Source organism: Squalius cephalus (genome assembly GCF_949319135.1).
Source record: "Squalius cephalus genome assembly, chromosome: 3".
Lineage (NCBI taxonomy): Eukaryota > Metazoa > Chordata > Actinopteri > Cypriniformes > Leuciscidae > Squalius > Squalius cephalus.
The window spans coordinates 15,670,213-15,687,419 of record NC_137124.1 but is presented as its reverse complement, the minus strand read 5'-3'; the positions used below and the strand labels follow the sequence as shown (position 1 = coordinate 15,687,419).

Genomic DNA, 17,207 nt, shown 5'->3' with positions numbered 1-17,207 from the left:
GCAAAATGAGGAGAAGAAAGGCTCTATATGCAGCTATCTTTATTTAATAAAACAAAAACAAGGAAGATATTACAAATAGAAGAAATCAGAGGAGCAAACATGTGGCAGGATCATGTGGCAGATCGCAATTCCAAAAACGCGCCGATGGGAGTGGAAAGTTCTGGTACACTTTGCACTGTTTGAACATGCTATTTTACAGGCCTTTCTGAAAAAAAAATATTCTAATGCTCTTTCATAAGTGCATATTCAGCCACTCTGAATTAAATCCAGTCTGTGTTTGTTGATCTCATGTCTACAAGGCACAGAAAAATGAAAGAAAGAAATGAGGCTCCTTTTCCTGAGAAATCAGCTTTTCTGACCTGGCCTGCTTGTACATCTGTTATTTGCCCATCTCACCTGCTGCGTCTGAACTACCTGGTGCATCCACTTATCTCTCTTCATTATCAATCTTCCTGACCCTCTCTATCATTTTTCAGCTGCCACAGCAGCACTGGTTGAAGCCGGAAATATTCTAAACAAATTAACCTGATAGCTAATCATACAGGTCAGACTGTTCAGCTTTCCTGCCGTGTAAGTTTCTAACTCTATTTTGCCGATACCTCTGTTTGTGCCTCCTCAGGATGTGGCCTTTTTATTCTTGGAAAATATTTTTTAAAATTCATCTGGATTGAAGGAGCAAACATTCAGCATCAGAGTTAAAGAAGTTAACATTACAGTCGATATCAGTTAGCCTATGTACATTGCGCTACCCTCAACAACCCAACTGTATTCTAATGTTAGCTTAGCTGTCCTTAGTTGCTAGGGCCTTACAAGTGTTAGGTCTCCGTGATTTAGAGCTGTTGAGAGCATAGACTCTTATCAGAGTTAACTTTAATGAATGAGTTTGGCATATTTGTCAAGACGAAACATTAGCATATTGCCCGCCCACTTATTGAGCACGCAGACACCAGGGAACACTTGAACCTCAAACTGGCAGCTGATACTGGATAGCATCATGTTGGGAAGACGCTGTGCTCTACAATGTGAAGGTAAAGCCAGTTTTTTTTCACTGCCCAAGGACGAGCATGTGAAGAATCAGTGGTTAAAATTCATCTTTACAACGATACCACAGCAGTATAATCCTAAACTTTTGCTTTGTTCCCTTTATTTTACTGACAACTGCTTCTCAAATCTCGGAGTTCAATGCAGGATTCACACACCGCTTGCTCTTAAAAAAACGTTGTTTTACCAACGTTTATGTTACATCAGTTATTCACGCTAGAGCTCGGCTAATGTATTGCATACATGCATTAAATTGATACAGTTTCCACATGTTCACCGCAATATATTAGAAAAATAGTCGGTAAATAAATTAGTACAAATAAAATAATCGGTTTGTTGATGGACATGCACTTGTTAATGCTGATGGTGAGGAATTACAGTTGCAACATCTCATAATGTAGCCTACCTCAAACTGAGTAGTGTATCACTGAGAAACTGAGAAACGTCCTGCTCGGTCCTTGCGATGGAGGTTCGGGTTGAATAACTAGTTCTTCCAATGTTTCATCATCGGACTCACGCTCGGATTGATATGGTAAAATCAGCGCCATTGTTCGTTACTGTGTTTAGTTTACAGTGTAGGAAGCCTCAGGACACGCAGAGCTGACGTTGTTATGGCAATGGCCGTTTTTGTTTTCGGCGCGCGCGCTGTACGCGGTAAACCAATCGGCAGAGTAGCTCACGGAAAGGAGGGATATAGAGAGATTGATTCATCTGACGAGTCGTTTGAGAATCATTGAAAATGTGGTGCAAATGTATATTATGAAGAAATGAAACAGTTTTTTGACATTTGATGCATGTAAACCTGTTGTAGGAGACTCCAAAACAACATTAGGAAACTTTAAAATAGCATAATAGGGGTACTTTAAGATGAGATTGTGTGTGTAGGTTTGAAAGGATAGAAGAAAGAAAAATCTTCTTGATTTGTGTATTTCAGTTCATCCCAGAGTGAATGACCTCACTCTCATTCAGAACAGGTTCGTAAACACAGTGTGCGCTGCGAGCGCCTGGAAACGAGCCTGTGTAATAAAGTACAAACAAACTAAATATTGATCTGTAAAACAGTTCACAAAACAACACCTCACTGCATCTGCTGTGGTAAAGCAAAGCTCGTCAATTCAAGAACGGCCCTTTCTACTGTATCTCTAATGACAATGATGAGTCATATGAAGATTAATGTAAAAATAAATGAATTGCCCAGATGTGTGGGATTTTGTAAGAAAGTACACCTCCTTTTGTCCTCCCTGAGGACCTTATAAATCCATTCTTCACAGACGAGTTCGACAACGCTGTGGAAAATCGTGCTGTTATTTTGATATTCCCCTCCAGATGCTGGTTACTCATCAATATCTGAATCCTCCCTTCAGTTCAGCTCCATACTTCTTCATTAACTTTACCCCGCATGGAATTGCCGTGGATTTTTTTTCTGTACAATAGTAAAAAAATGTTTAATGTGATTGTGAATCACACAGCTTACTCTGTGAGGGTGATGAAAGCTCAACTCTATTTCTTTCTTGATTCTTTTATCTTCATTTATATAGGAGATTTGCATGTTGTAAATCAGAAGTTTTTGTGTAGCAAATTGGCTGAGACCAATATAGTTTTTAAATAACAAATGGCGATGTTTTTACTCAGTATTTGCACAATATTTTGCATTATCTGCGCAAGGTGTCTGTAGATTTTGGAACTGTTTATTGGCCAATGGTATATAACCAATAAAACCTCACCAATACAAAAAACTGAGTCATGTTGCAAATGAGTCATTGAATCAGTGTTTTGAATTGATTAATTCAAAAAGACAGTTTGAACTAATTAACAGAAATTAGGCTAATCAAACTTACCAACTGAAAGTTTTTGTTACAATTGAGACAATGACTTCAAAGAGTCTACAGTATTTTCTCAGATTTTTTTTCTATTCACTTCATTGAAATGGTATTAAATGTCTGTTAAATGCCAAGCAGGCATGTTATAAGCTGATGTTGGTCTCAAAATAGCCTGATATCAGATAACTTATCGGCCTAGCTGGTATATCAGGCTATTTTGAGACCAACATCAGCTTATAACATGCCTGCTTGGCATTTAACAGACATTTTATCTTTGACTACTAAATACTAGATACTTCATGTTTTGTGTATAAATATTTTAACAGAATTTTAAGTAAATATTCCATCAAAGCTTTGTCTTTGGTTATTGTAAAACCCAAACTGGTCAACTGCTAAATAATAACATAACTTTCAAAACTGAACTTTGTAATATTTATTTTTAAATGTGATATTGCATATTTGATCAGTAAGTTAATTATCTTGTCTTGTTCTCTTTGTATAGGTTTATAACATGTTTCAACACCAGAGTTTGGGTGTGTGGCTCAACATCCGGGTCACCAAGTTAGTTCTCCTGCACACCCGTCCAGTAAGTGTGATCCTGTGATGTACACACACCAGATCTATGTATGTAGTCACTCAACCATTTATCCACTCCCTTGCTGTTTTATTCCTATTTTCAGGACCTGTGATGTTATCTTGCTCAGTGTGTGTGTGTTTTAACTACCGGTTTTCCCCTCCATTTTATTGCTGGATTGCATTCTCTCTAAAGGCTCCGGAGTGTCTGCCAGAAGATTTTTTGAGTACTCACATCTAAAGTGTAAATTGACGTATGTCAGGATGTCACTGACTAGCCATTAGTGTGTTTGTATTGTTGCTTCAGGGCAAACCTTTTGGACTCACAATCTCTGATATCAGGAAGATAAAATCAGGGAAATGATGGGTTTAGATGCTTGAAACAAACTGACTTCAAGTCCAGCCGAATTACACCAGCAATTCTCAAAGCCATTTTGATGGTGTTGTGTGATCGATGAATCAACAAAGACCACGTTTATGTCAGCGGAAGTTCATAAAGAAATTAAAGATCCCATGGAGACTGTTATCTTTGATGTTAAACAATATGTGCTGGTGTACTTCTACAAGTTGACAGACTTTTATTAGATACACATTTAAAATTGGACCAAAAATATTGCTGATCTTGCATGCAGAGACACACACAAGTTTGAAGTTTTAAAGGTTTGGAATTGGTCATTTTTTTTAATGTTTTTGAAAGAAGTCTCTTATGCTCACCAAGGCTACATTTATTTGATCAAAAATACAGTAAAAACAGTAATATGGTGAAATATTACAATTTAAATTAACTGTTTTCTGTTTGTATTCCTGTTATGCAAAGCTTAATTTTCAGCATCATAATTCCAGTCTTCAGTGTCACATGATCCTTCAGAAATCATTGTAATATGCTGATTTGGTGCTCAATGTTGAAAATAGGTGTGCTGCTTCATATTTTTGTAGAAACAGTTACACATTTTGTTCAGGATTCTTTGATGAATAGAAAGTTCAAAAGAACAGCATTTATTTTAATATGATTTTGTAACAATGTAAAAATCTTTAATTTTGGTCAATTTAATGTGTCCTTGTTATATAAAAGTATTAAAATTATAAGTAAATAATCATTTTGAAAAAAATCTTACTGATCCCAAAGACTTGAACGGTAGTGTATACAAACTTTTGTCTAATAAAACACTCGCTATAATGCCTAGCAAGTAGCAAAGTAGCAAATCACGATTCATGTAAACACCATAAAGGCTGTTTAAGCCCAAATTTGATTTGTGTGCCTCCTGTGTGAATAGGAAATACTGCTCTCGATTTAATAGGGTCTTTAAAGTAAAATCCACTGGCTAGAAGAGTAAACTATTTAGCCCTGTAAGTAGATGTCATATTTAATTTGAGGCAAATGAAAACGAGGCTGTGTGGGACAGAATTCATTATGTCTTACGTTTTAATGGAACAAATAAATCCTGCAGTTCACCAGCATGTAAGGTGAATGGACTGACATTTAATACTCTGATCATGTTTAAATGACCACTGAAGGTTTGTCCTTACAAAATAATTTAAACCTTTGCTGTATCAGTCTTATAATTATATTCTAATGCACAGATATTGTCCAATGTGCTCTCAGGAAAAGCTGAAGGTGGGCCATCATGGCGAAAAAGCCTTGGAGAGCTTCTGTCACTGGCAGCATGAGGAATACGGCGCACGATACCTGGGTAACAATCATGTTCCTGGGAGCAGAGATGACCCTCCTCCTGTGGACGTGGCTGTGCTGGTCACCAGGTACTGATCAATCATGCTTAAACAATCATAGAATGACCCCAACAATTATTTGGACATTTCATTCATAGTTGTCTGAATGTCATTGCATTAGATACATTTTTTTTATAACAAATTGCACTTATTTAAAGAAAGATAGTTGTTAGTAGATATATTACTGGATCATGTTCATAGTTAATGTAATGAACCCCACACCTGTGTGAACTTGAGTAGAGCTTCATACATCCACAAAAATGACCAATACGCCAGTTGATTAAAAGACATTGACCAAAAACAATGAAGAAAGTTAAAAGATCATGCAGCATTTGAGATGCTTGCAAAGTAATGCAATTGCATTCAGATATTTTAAGTGTTAAATACTTAATATCCAAATTCAAATACTTTTTGGGCCTATCATATCTGCACAGATATTATTCTTCATTTCGCTTTTCTTTCTCCATCGCCGTCCCTCTTTTTTTTTTTTTACACGTCTTTCAATTTCCGTTTTGTCACTCACATCCTTTGAAGTCCTGTATCTTTCAGCTCTTGGTTGTTTAAGACAGATTTAACCTTTTTTCATCCCTTTTATTGAGATCCAACACAATTTGAACCTGCCAGTATCTGAGCTGTGATAGACCCTAATAATCCTTCTGTCAGCGAGACAAGTTTGCTCCCAATCTTCATCTTTTCAGTACAACAGATTACTAGCGGCAGCCAAAACACTGCATTCCCGGCGTGGGATTAGGGTTTATTAGCGTACTGTAATTTTCAGATTCAAAAAAAGTAAAGAAAAAGAAAATCCTTTTGTTAAAACGACTCATGTGAGCCTGTCAGATAATATCTGTCATCCCGGACCCGAGAAGCTCGCAGGGAGAGCGAGCTCACACAGAGAGTGCCTTTGTTCCCCCTGCGCCGGGTTAAATATGATCTCCGCTGGCATACAAAAGGAACTCTCTATAAGGATGCGGCGTACAGGAGCAACATCTGTCTCGTCTTGCATGCCAAGATGGCCTGGGGCAGCGAGAATGCATCAAAGCAAATTAAGGCTTGACAAGGTGCGCCTCGGTTTCCCCTCTCACAGCTTTGTAGGAGCTCGTCCTACAGTGGCTCGTCCCAGGTTCCCGCGGCACTTGCTGACTGAAGAAAGATTATCTTCTTAACGCATCTACGGCCACATAGATGCGCTTTTCACTGCTCTTCTAAGAGATTAAACTCATTCTGAACACAATCAGCCCTTCGCTAAGACCCCACATAAAATCCTAACTGACCAATCTGTGCTCATTTTGTGCAATTTGAAGAACTATTTCAGGTGGAGAGATGCTGTCTCTGTACAGCTACCATGTACTCTACTGTATCCTCCACAACAATGCATTCACGTTCTGATATTATTACAGGTTGAAGTGAGCAACTGCTGTCCGTATGGATATGGAACAGAATTTACAGGGATTCACTCCTGAATTTAAATGCAGTTGTCACTCTCGTAACTTGAGTGTGTACCAGGATTGTGCATCAAATGTTGAATGTGCTCCAAAGTCTTGTTTGAATTTTTTAGGATAGATAGATAGATAGATAGATAGATAGATAGATAGATAGATAGATAGATAGATAGATAGATAGATAGATAGATAGATAGATAGATAGATAGATATGCATATTTATGACTCAAACTCACTGTGTTTTCAGATGGAGCAGCATTTGCTATTGATCACAGAGCTGTGCTTCACTGACAATCTGTGCATAAAAAATAATTGTAGTCTCTCTATTGCACTGACTTTCCGAGTTGAAAGGAAAGTTGCATTAGATACTGTTATGCAGGATGAGGTTAGAAATGCTTTCGCCTGGACAGTTTCGCAGCAGTTGTGACACAGTCCTCCATGCATGTCAGCGCTAATGGAAATCAGCATGCCTAACTGTATCCATTCCTAGCCATCCTTGGCTAAACGGGATTCGTCTTCAGCACCCAGCTGTGTGTCACATTCACTTAAGCTGTGAAGGAACAGGAAGGGAAACCAGAAGCCCACATCAAAAACGCTTTGGAATAGAGGGACATCAGACAGCCAAAGTGACATGTTGCAGAGCACGTATGGTGCAAACGTTTGATGATTGTAGACTCAAAACAAGAGACATCCATCTTAGCTGTCTGATGTTTAGTAAACAACAACATCTTCGTTAATTCTCTTGTTCTAAAAGCCTATTTGATTTTTTTTCTTTCTGTCTAACCATCTCAAAGGTCCTCTGATGTTTTAGTTTGTCATTTGTTGCCCAATTGTGGTACCACTAGTGTTGGGGAAACTACTTTGTAACTAGCATCCAAAACTACAACCTACTCGTAATTTAAAGAACACTAGACAGTCAAGGTGTTCTTTTGAAACAAGTACTAAAAACTCAGTGAGTGTTTTAGCGCAATTTTCTCACCTCATGGGATCACAACACTAAGAGATAGTAAATCTCTCTTTTTTTGTGCGTTCCCGAGACTAGACCTTCCTTAACATAATGCCGAAAACCCGAAGTCTCTAGGTGGTCTGGTTGAGGAGTAGATAGAAGTGCAAGATTGGTGCGCACAGACCAGAAATCATGAGTTAACAATCGCAATTTGTCCGGTGGAAAATTGCGCTAAAAAGTTGCACTGTAGAAAATGTACACTAATTTCAACTTGCTGTCTTAAAATCGATTTGTATAGTATAATCAACTTGGTTCAACTTAAATTATATTAATCTGACTGACTTATGAATATATATATTTTTTTCAAGAGACACAAATTAGTAGTTTTAGTTTTAGTTAATGATAACAGCACAAGTTAATTTCCAGTAAATTATATCACAAGTTTTCAACATCATTTGGTGCTATGTGAATAATAATAAGCCTAAAAGATGGAAAACCATTGCATAAATACCAGATGTTTCTTGTTCCTTATGTGAAATTGACTATTAAAGATATGTAATATTATATTAGACATTGTTATATTAATGATATAACTTGAATATCAGATCATTTATTTCTAAAATCAGAGCAGTATTTATCTGGCCCCAAAACAGACATTACTGAAATAATTGAACAAACACTAAATGAAACAAACTAGATAATTATGACTTTTGTAGTTTGGGAAGTTTTGAAACTTTTTAACTATTTTAAAAATCATTTAAGCTTCTGTCACTCTACTAAGTAATGTAGATATGTTAGTGAGGTTGCTGCTTTTAGTTAGTTACTCCCCAACACTGGGTATCAGAATCCCTGCTTGTTATTTGTTAACAATTTAGTGTTTAAAACCACTGTAGAATTATCTGGTTTTCTGGCTCTCCTCACCTGTTATTCATTGTTTAAGCTCAAAAATGGTTTTGGTAAAGTCAAATTACAGGCTTGGAGGCTGCTGGAGTTCAGCCCTGCCAATGCCAATTACAAGAGGAAGCACAGCAGACATCTTTAGCTTCTTTGTTGTTAGAAGATTTGGAGGCATTGAACATGGTTGTGCTAGACTCAGGAATGCTTTTCAATCCTAAATGTCACCTGCTTATGGAGAGATTCAAAGGTACCTTCTGCTTGAACTGACGTTGACCCTGATGGGTTGTTTAATTGTGCTTTAGCAAGGAGCTTGTCTAGTTTGTTTGTTAATGTTTGGTGCAACTCTCATTGTGCTGAGAAAGCAAACAAACAAAATCTCTTAGATCTTCTTGGATGTCAGATGGGTTTCCTTTGGTGGCGGGGAGGAGCTGTGCTGTCTGCATGTAATGTGGGGACAAATCTGTTTGAATTCAGGCCAGTCAGGAAGTGGGGGGCCAATGCTGCTTTTTGTAAGTGAGACTGGACGATATCCAGACATCAAGTCTTGTTTGGTGTTTGCATTTGTCTCTTTCTTTTTTTTCTGCATCTCGCTCGCTCTCTCTGCCCTCTTCTGTCTATCTGCACTTCTCCAGAGACACCCCGAGCCCTGATGTATGTGTAGTGCAACTTCACATAGATTCGTTCCCAGATGCTGACGTGAAGCTGTCAGCACCTTGCTCAGTCATCAGATGGCTACGTGGGAAAATGGCCCCTTCTAAAGCATCTGTTTGCCATTTCACACCCAGCCCTGGCTATTAGACATTATCTGTTTGTTCCATAGGACCACAGAGCTCTGACATGATTCTCAGCACACTCACATTAGCCCTGCTGTAGTGGCAAATCACTATTAGCACTGATCTGCAGTCAGTCAGTCATTCAGTCAGTCATCAATCAATCAATCAAGTCTGGATGAAACTATCAATTTTGGGTTTCAAAACTATACAATTCTGGGTTTCCATGTTTTATGGGGACTTTTCAAAGATATAATGATTTTTATTCTGTACAAACTGTATATTATATCTCCTATAATGCCAGACTGTTTCGAGCTGATAGAAAGGTAACAGTAACTCAAACAACCACTTTTTACAACCGAGGTCTGCAGAAGAGCATCTCTGAAAGAACAACACGTCAAACCTTGAAGCAGATGAACTACAGCAGCAGATCACCACACCTGATGCCACTCCTGTTAGATAAGAACAGGGAACTGAAGCTACAATTTGCACGGGCTCACCAAAATTGGACAATAGAAGATTTGATAAAACGTTGCCTGGTCTGACGGGTCTCATCGCACAATGTCACACAGCTCAAATCATCTCAAACTGGTTTCTTGAACATGACAATGAGTTCACTATACTCAAATGGCCTCCACAGTCACCAGATCTCAATCTAATAGAGCACCTTTGAGATGTGGTGGAATGGGAGATTCACATCATGGATGTGCAGCCGGAAAATCTGCAGCAACTGCGTGATGTGGTACCTTGTTGAATCTATGTCACAATGCGGTGAATATGTTATCATTTAATTTATTTTAGGATCATATTTTTAGGTTCTACATTGTTAAATGCATTTTTTTGAAGTGAAATGTTTTTATTTTATCTGTTAAATATTTTTTGGAACATAATTTTAGGTACCACAAAAATATTTCTAAATGCAAAATTTATTTTTGGGGTAAAGTATAACCCAGACATGTTCTTTTACAAGCTTTGTGTGATTCACCCTAGTGGGTTTGATTGTCAGTCTTGAGTGCTAGTTAGTGGTTTTATGCATCAGAAGTCACAGCAACGCTCTACTGCCATCTCTGTCTGAAGTTTTGGTGTCATGTTGAGTTCATGCCACTCTTGTCTGGTTGTTGAAGCTTCTCTTGAGCATTGCGGCTGGTTCAATCCTCATGAAACCTAAATCGTTTTAAGAGTCGAGCAGGACATGAGCTGGATTTGATTAATTCGCTGATATTTTGAAGTGTTACTCCCTAAACCAATAGAGGAAAGCCAGGAGCACACGGTTACAGCAACAGCGCTGTGGTTTTCCCACATGGCATTATTTAACCATCAGAGGTCAGGTTCAGGCAAAAGGAATCCAAACAAACACAAAACATTTTCAGATAAACATATACTTCTCAAGATATTCTATATCAGCTTTTCATTCCCTGTTTCCTAAATCTTTTTTGCTGTTTTGCCTTTAATGTTTGCTTTTTTCTTTGTCTTGAAACTGGTTAGTTTATTTCTCTTATAATTAATATGCAAGATAATGAATGTGCACAGATATGCATTTTATAACATCTCAGTTATGCTTTATTTGTGTCAATCTAACCTCAGATGTCAGTTGTCTTGTGAGAAAAAATGTTGGAGTTCATATTAGGAGCTCTGACTTTTGGTATCTGAGGATAGTTTGAGACACCGCTTTTCCACAGTTGGGCAGAACGGTTCTAAGAACGGTAAGGAACGGTTCCAGTTATGTTTTCACTTAAGCGTGGTTTGGCACGGCACAATTACAAACCGTTCTTGACCCGGAGTTCTCAGCACGGTTGGGATGGTTGGCACTGTTGCCTGGCTACCAGTTTCTCTGTAGCTGGCTAAGTGGGCTATTTGAGTGATGTAAACACAAATTAATAAAAAAATGTAAAGAAATATCGGATCATCCTCCATAACGCGGTCGCTATTTACATTTCATACCATCAGTAAACCGATACGTTACCAAGGCAACGACTGGCACATTTGTATTACATTGCAAAGAGAACAGTTTGGCCCGACGATGGAAAAGCGGCTATTGTTGAGATCTCTGACACATGTGAGATTAACTGCAGGAAATATGATGAGACTACAGTCTACATATGCTCTCTGTTTAATCTCAATGCTGCGAAAAATTAATATATGTGACCCTGGACCACAAAACCAGTCACATGGAGCAATTTTATAAATTGAGATTTATACATCACATGAAAGCTGAATAAATAAGCTTTCAATTGATGTATGGTTCGTTGGGATAGGACAATATTTGGCCGAGATACAACTATTTGAAAATCTGAAATCTGTGGGTGGAAATCGAAACATTGAGAAAATCACCTTTAAAGTTGTCCATTTATGTTTGTGATTGTGCTGCATTCGCTCACAAAAATAAATGTTTTATATATTTACTGTAGGAAATTTACAAAATATCTTCATGGAACATGATCTTTACTTAATATACTAATGATTTTTGGTATAAAAGAAAAATCGATAATTTTGACCCATACAATGTATTGTTGGCTATCGCCACAAATATACCTGTGCGACTTGTGACTGGTTTTGTGATCCAGGGTCACATATGACAGAAACATTATTTGTGATTTTCCTTTCCTATTAGCTAACATCTGTGTCTCTGGTCTTGTTTTCTCTCTAGAACAGATTTTTGTGTCCACAAAGATGAGCCTTGTGACACAGTTGGTGAGTATGTCTGGCTGAACTGCTCTTTTTTTTTTTGTTGAATGCTTCTCATAGTTTCTTCGTGGAATGTAAAATACCTAAAAAAATACAATGGAATATCTCTTGCAATCTGTAAAAAGCCAAAATCTAAAAAGTCCTTTAAGCCACAAAAGGACATGTTACAGTGATTTTAGCACAACAGCAACAGCAACTGTATAGCGACACTGTAGCAACCACCCATAATGACCAACGAGTTTAACGTTCTTCAAAACATGCAAAAAATATTTTTAGGTTCAAAAAGAACATTTGTAATACTTTTCAAAAAAATGTTTTAATGTGCCCCATTATGATTTTTCGAATTACCTTTCATGCAATGTGTAATAGGCTAGCTGTCTGTGACTGTAAACGGCCTGCAAAATTGTAAAGTCGAAAGTGCACAATAAATAAAGTTATTGGGTCTCATTCACTACTACTTACGTGGATTATTTTGTATTTGTACGCACAGGAGAACTTCTCACAAAAATCTCCGCCTAATTCACAAAACGTTCGTATGCACATGAATTTGTTCTTAACATCGTTCTGTGAATTTGGAGTATTCTAAATGAGTACTAATACGAACGCATGCTTAGTGAATGAGACCCATTATCTCCCAAAAGAAAGAATTGACTCTGAACTGCCTAAACGAGTCGTCAGGAATTCCAGTCTCACTTCCGTGACCTGCATACGTAACGCATAACACATTTGCATAATGCTGGCCTATGCTCTTTATTGGCTGCTCACAAACAATGTCTACTTTGACCCGCCCTCAAACGCTGTACACACTGTAGCAGGTTCATGTTGTGTACATGTCGGGAAAATGCTGTTGTCTGCTCTGCAAAAGCAAATTCTCTGTGAAAAAACTTCCAAAGGATGAGGATGTGAAGAGTCAGTGGTTAAAATTACCACAGCGATACAACAGCAGTATAACCTTTTGACGATTGCTTCTTAGTCTAATCTCCATGAGGTCTATCCATTAAAGATGGGACAGTACCCACTTTATTTGGACAAACTTGCTGCTCAGAATCACAACCTGTAAGTATGACTAATTATTGATTTATATATTTTCTACCGGTTGTTCAAAAGTTTTGTGTTTTATATTGTGTGGGTCTCTGGCTAACCAGCTAACTCACGTTATGTCTGTCTTTCTGAAATAGTTCTGCTAATCTTCTGTGAGCTTACTATTACTTAAAATTGTGTCCATTAATGCAGATTGTCTGTTGGTCTTTCTACTTTGAGTAATGATATGTATGGAGCAAGATTTGTTTTTACAAACTTTAATGTTACATCAGTCATTCACATTAGTGCTCAGTTTACGTATGCACTGTTATTGATACAGTTATTGAAAAAGTTCCCGTATATGCACTGCAAAAATTTTGAAATTTACACATCGGTTTGTTGATGGACATACAATGTACATCAAACTGATTAGCGTATCACTGAGAAACGTCCTGCTCAATCGTCTTTGCGATGGAGGTTCTGGATGAATAGCTAGTTCTTCCAATGAATCATCATTGGACTCACGCTCGGATTGATATGGTAAAATCGACGCCATCGTTACTCTCAGCGTGTACAATCGCAGAGGCCTGAGGAAGCCTCCGGAGCTGAAATTCAGTTATGGTAATGGCCATTTTGTTTCCGACATGCACTGTAAGCAGAAGACCAATCACAACAGACTGGGTTGTCTGGCCAATCAGAGCAGAGAGGAAAGAAGGGATTTAGAGAGACTGAATGAGAGTTATTGAAAAATGTTGTGATGTGCAATGTTTATTATGAGAAAATGAAAGTGTTTTTTTGACCTTTGATGCATGTAAACCTGTTGAAGGAGACCTCCAAAACAAAATTAGGAATCTTTAAAATAGCATAAAAAACTAGCATATTATATTTTAACTTTAATATATTTTAGGTTCTAATTTTTAATTTCAGTTTTTTGGGGTGAAATATGACCCAAACATATACACAAATCCATATTCAAAAATAAAATAGATTTTTTATTAAATCCACAAAATTGTATTGTAAGCATTTTAAGCCATAGGAGGTCATGTGTTACAGTTATTTTTGCACCATAGTAATCACCCAGAACAAAGTAGAATCCTGTCAGTGAGCTTAACATGAGCAAGCAGTTACAATTTCTTCAGAAAATGAAAAAATAAAATGCAGTTTATGTGTTAAAGTTATTCAGGTCACCCTTACAACTAATTACAACTAATTTCTTCTTTATAAATCGGTTGAGCTTTTTGATATGGACCATTAAGCATTCTGACATAATCCTGTCAGTATTCAGTCATTGATGGAGAAACACAAAAACAAGAGATAAATGTTTGCTCAATTATATAAACATGCCTTTGGGTCTTGAGAACGTCATTCCATGACTTTTTAATCCAAAGTTTTCATCATTGTAACTTTGATTTCTCCTAAACTCAGAACAGATCTCAGAACCTCAGCCGATCCGTGAGTCCTGGCCACCTGCCGTTTTCTCATTTCTCTGTGTGGGGCATTTGAATATAGTTGTGTCACTTCCCCTCCCCTGATCCCTTGGATTTCAGCCATTCAACAGCAGAGCCAGGTGACTCATATTCACCCAGCATACCCTTCTCTAGCCTGGGGAATGCACACTGAACTGTGATCTGCTCTTGAGCTGTGTTCCAAAACTACAACATTGTGAACTTTGTGGCTTTCTTCTTTTTAGAGAGGTAGCTATTTAATAAGACAGTATCCTATTAGAAATTAAAACTCATACACTACTGTTCAAGAGTTTGGGTTTGGTAAGATTTGCAATTTGAAGTCTCTTATGCTCACCAAGCCTGCATTTATTTTTTCCAAAATACAGTAAAAACAGTATAATTGTAAAATTGTCACGATCCTAGCCTCAGGTTCCCTGTTTTGTGTTTGGACTTTTATGTTGAAGTGTTTTCTGTTGCCATTGTTTGTTCCTATAGCCACCCTTGTTTGTTACCATAGTTACCCTTGTTAGTTTCCACAATCACCTTCACCTGTCCCTTGTTATCTTGTGTATAAATACCCCAGTGTTTCTCATGTTTCTTGTCAGGGGTTCGTACCATGATGGTAGTTGAACAAACTCAGGGTTACAGGATTAGTTTCGAGTTGTCCAGTCCAGTCCAGTCCAGTCCAGTCCAATCCAATCAAATCAGGCTTTGTTAGTACCATGATGCTGATCATCTCAGGTTTTGATCCTGAGATTAGGAGTTTAGATATGGTATCAGTAGTGAGCAGCCAATCACATGCGGTGGAACAATGAAACTGCGATTCACTTTCCAAGAGAGAAGCAGCGCGATTAACTTATTTCTTCTGCAGAATATTACGAGATTGAAAAATATTAAGAATTTAAATACAAAATTATTATTATAAATAAGCTTTGCTAAAAGCCAGATGATTTTGTCTTTAAAAATGATTTGCTATGTAGTGAACTTTAATTTGGAGTAGAAACAGGGGGAGTGACTTTATTGCATCACACATGTGTCACTTTGCTCACAGCTGATCCAGGGTTGGCACAAACAAAACTGAAACATACATTCATAGGATAGGCCTCCGGTGTTGTCCTTCTATGAATGTTACGTGTGTCAGTTTTGCCTGGCTTTTATTACTTATAATAAATGTACTTTTATTATGTTTGTTTGAATAAATGTTTGCTGCTTCTGGATCCTACTCTCGTTCTTCTGAAACAGACACCATTACCTTTTTTTTTTCTTCAGGACTCTTTGATGAAAAGAAAGGCCTTTTGTAACATTATACATGTCTTTACTGTCACGTTTGAGCAATTTAATGCATCCTTAATAAAAGTATTAAAGTCTTACTGACCCCAAACTTTTGAACAATAGTGTACACCAGTGATTTGAAATGTCTCTATAGACAACAACTCTGTGTGGCAATAAAAAAAAAAAAAAAAGATTAGACATTAGAGTTTGCTAATGGAAAAAAAGAAAACAACAATAGTCAATTTTTAATAACACTTACATACTTATACCAATATATACAGTGAGGAAAATAAGTATTTGAACACCCTGCTATTTTGAAAGTTCTCCCACTTAGAAATCATGGAGGGGTCTGAAATTGTCATCGTAGGTGCATGTCCACTGTGAGAGACATAATCTAAAAAAAAAATATCCAGAAATCACAATGTATGATTTTTTAACTATTTATTTGTATGATACAGCTGCAAATAAGTATTTGAACACCTGAGAAAATCAATGTTAATATTTGGTACAGTAGCCTTTGTTTGCAATTACAGAGGTCAAACGTTTCCTGTAGTTTCTCACCAGGTTTGCACACACTGCAGGAGGGATTTTGGCCCACTCCTCCACACAGATCTTCTCTAGATCAGTCAGGTTTCTGGGCTGTCGCTGAGAAACATGGAGTTTGAGCTCCCTCCAAAGATTCTCTATTGGGTTTAGGTCTGGAGACTGGCTAGGCCATGCCAGAACCTTGATATGCTTCTTACAGAGCCACTCCTTGGTTATCCTGGCTGTGTGCTTCGGGTCATTGTCATGTTGGAAGACCCAGCCTCGACCCATCTTCAATGCTCTAACTGAGGGAAGGAGGTTGTTCCCCAAAATCTCGCAATACATGGCCCCGGTCATCCTCTCCTTAATACAGTGCAGTCGCCCTGTCCCATGTGCAGAAAAACACCCCCAAAGCATGATGCTACCACCCCCATGCTTCACAGGAGGGATGGTGTTCTTGGGATGGTACTCATCATTCTTCTTCCTCCAAACATGTTTAGTGGAATTATGACCAAAAAGTTCTATTTTGGTCTCATCTGACCACATGACTTTCTCCCATGACTCCTCTGGATCATCCAAATGGTCATTGGCAAACTTAAGACGGGCCTTGACATGTGCTGGTTTAAGCAGGGGAACCTTCCGTGCCATGCATGATTTCAAACCATGACGTCTTAGTGTATTACCAACAGTAACCTTGGAAACGGTGGTCCCAGCTCTTTTCAGGTCATTGACCAGCTCCTCCCGTATAGTTCTGGGCTGATTTCTCACCTTTCTTAGGATCATTGAGACCCCACGAGGTGAGATCTTGCATGGAGCCCCAGTCCGAGGGAGACTGACAGTCATGTTTAGCTTCTTCCATTTTCTAATGATTGCTCCAACATTGGACCTTTTTTTCACCAAGCTGCTTGGCAATTTCCCCGTAGCCCTTTCCAGCCTTGTGGAGGTGTACAATTTTGTCTCTAGTGTATATGGACAGCTCTTTGGTCTTGGCCATGTTAGTAGTTGGATTCTTACTGATTGTATGGGGTGGACAGGTGTCTTTA

General features: G+C 38.0%; 1 protein-coding gene across 2 annotated transcripts in view; it reads left to right on the top strand.

The window, feature by feature from the left end:
* The window catches only part of adamts17 (ADAM metallopeptidase with thrombospondin type 1 motif, 17), a 123,332-nt gene that overhangs the window by 19,636 nt on the left and 86,489 nt on the right, over positions 1–17,207 (top strand). For both annotated transcript variants that reach the window (XM_079866515.1, XM_079866514.1), the window contains exons 5-7: positions 3,364–3,447; positions 5,038–5,192; positions 11,865–11,908. In XM_079866515.1, coding sequence (XP_079722641.1) covers positions 3,364–3,447; positions 5,038–5,192; positions 11,865–11,908 — 283 coding nt within the window. The remainder of the gene's footprint in view (positions 1–3,363; positions 3,448–5,037; positions 5,193–11,864; positions 11,909–17,207) is intronic.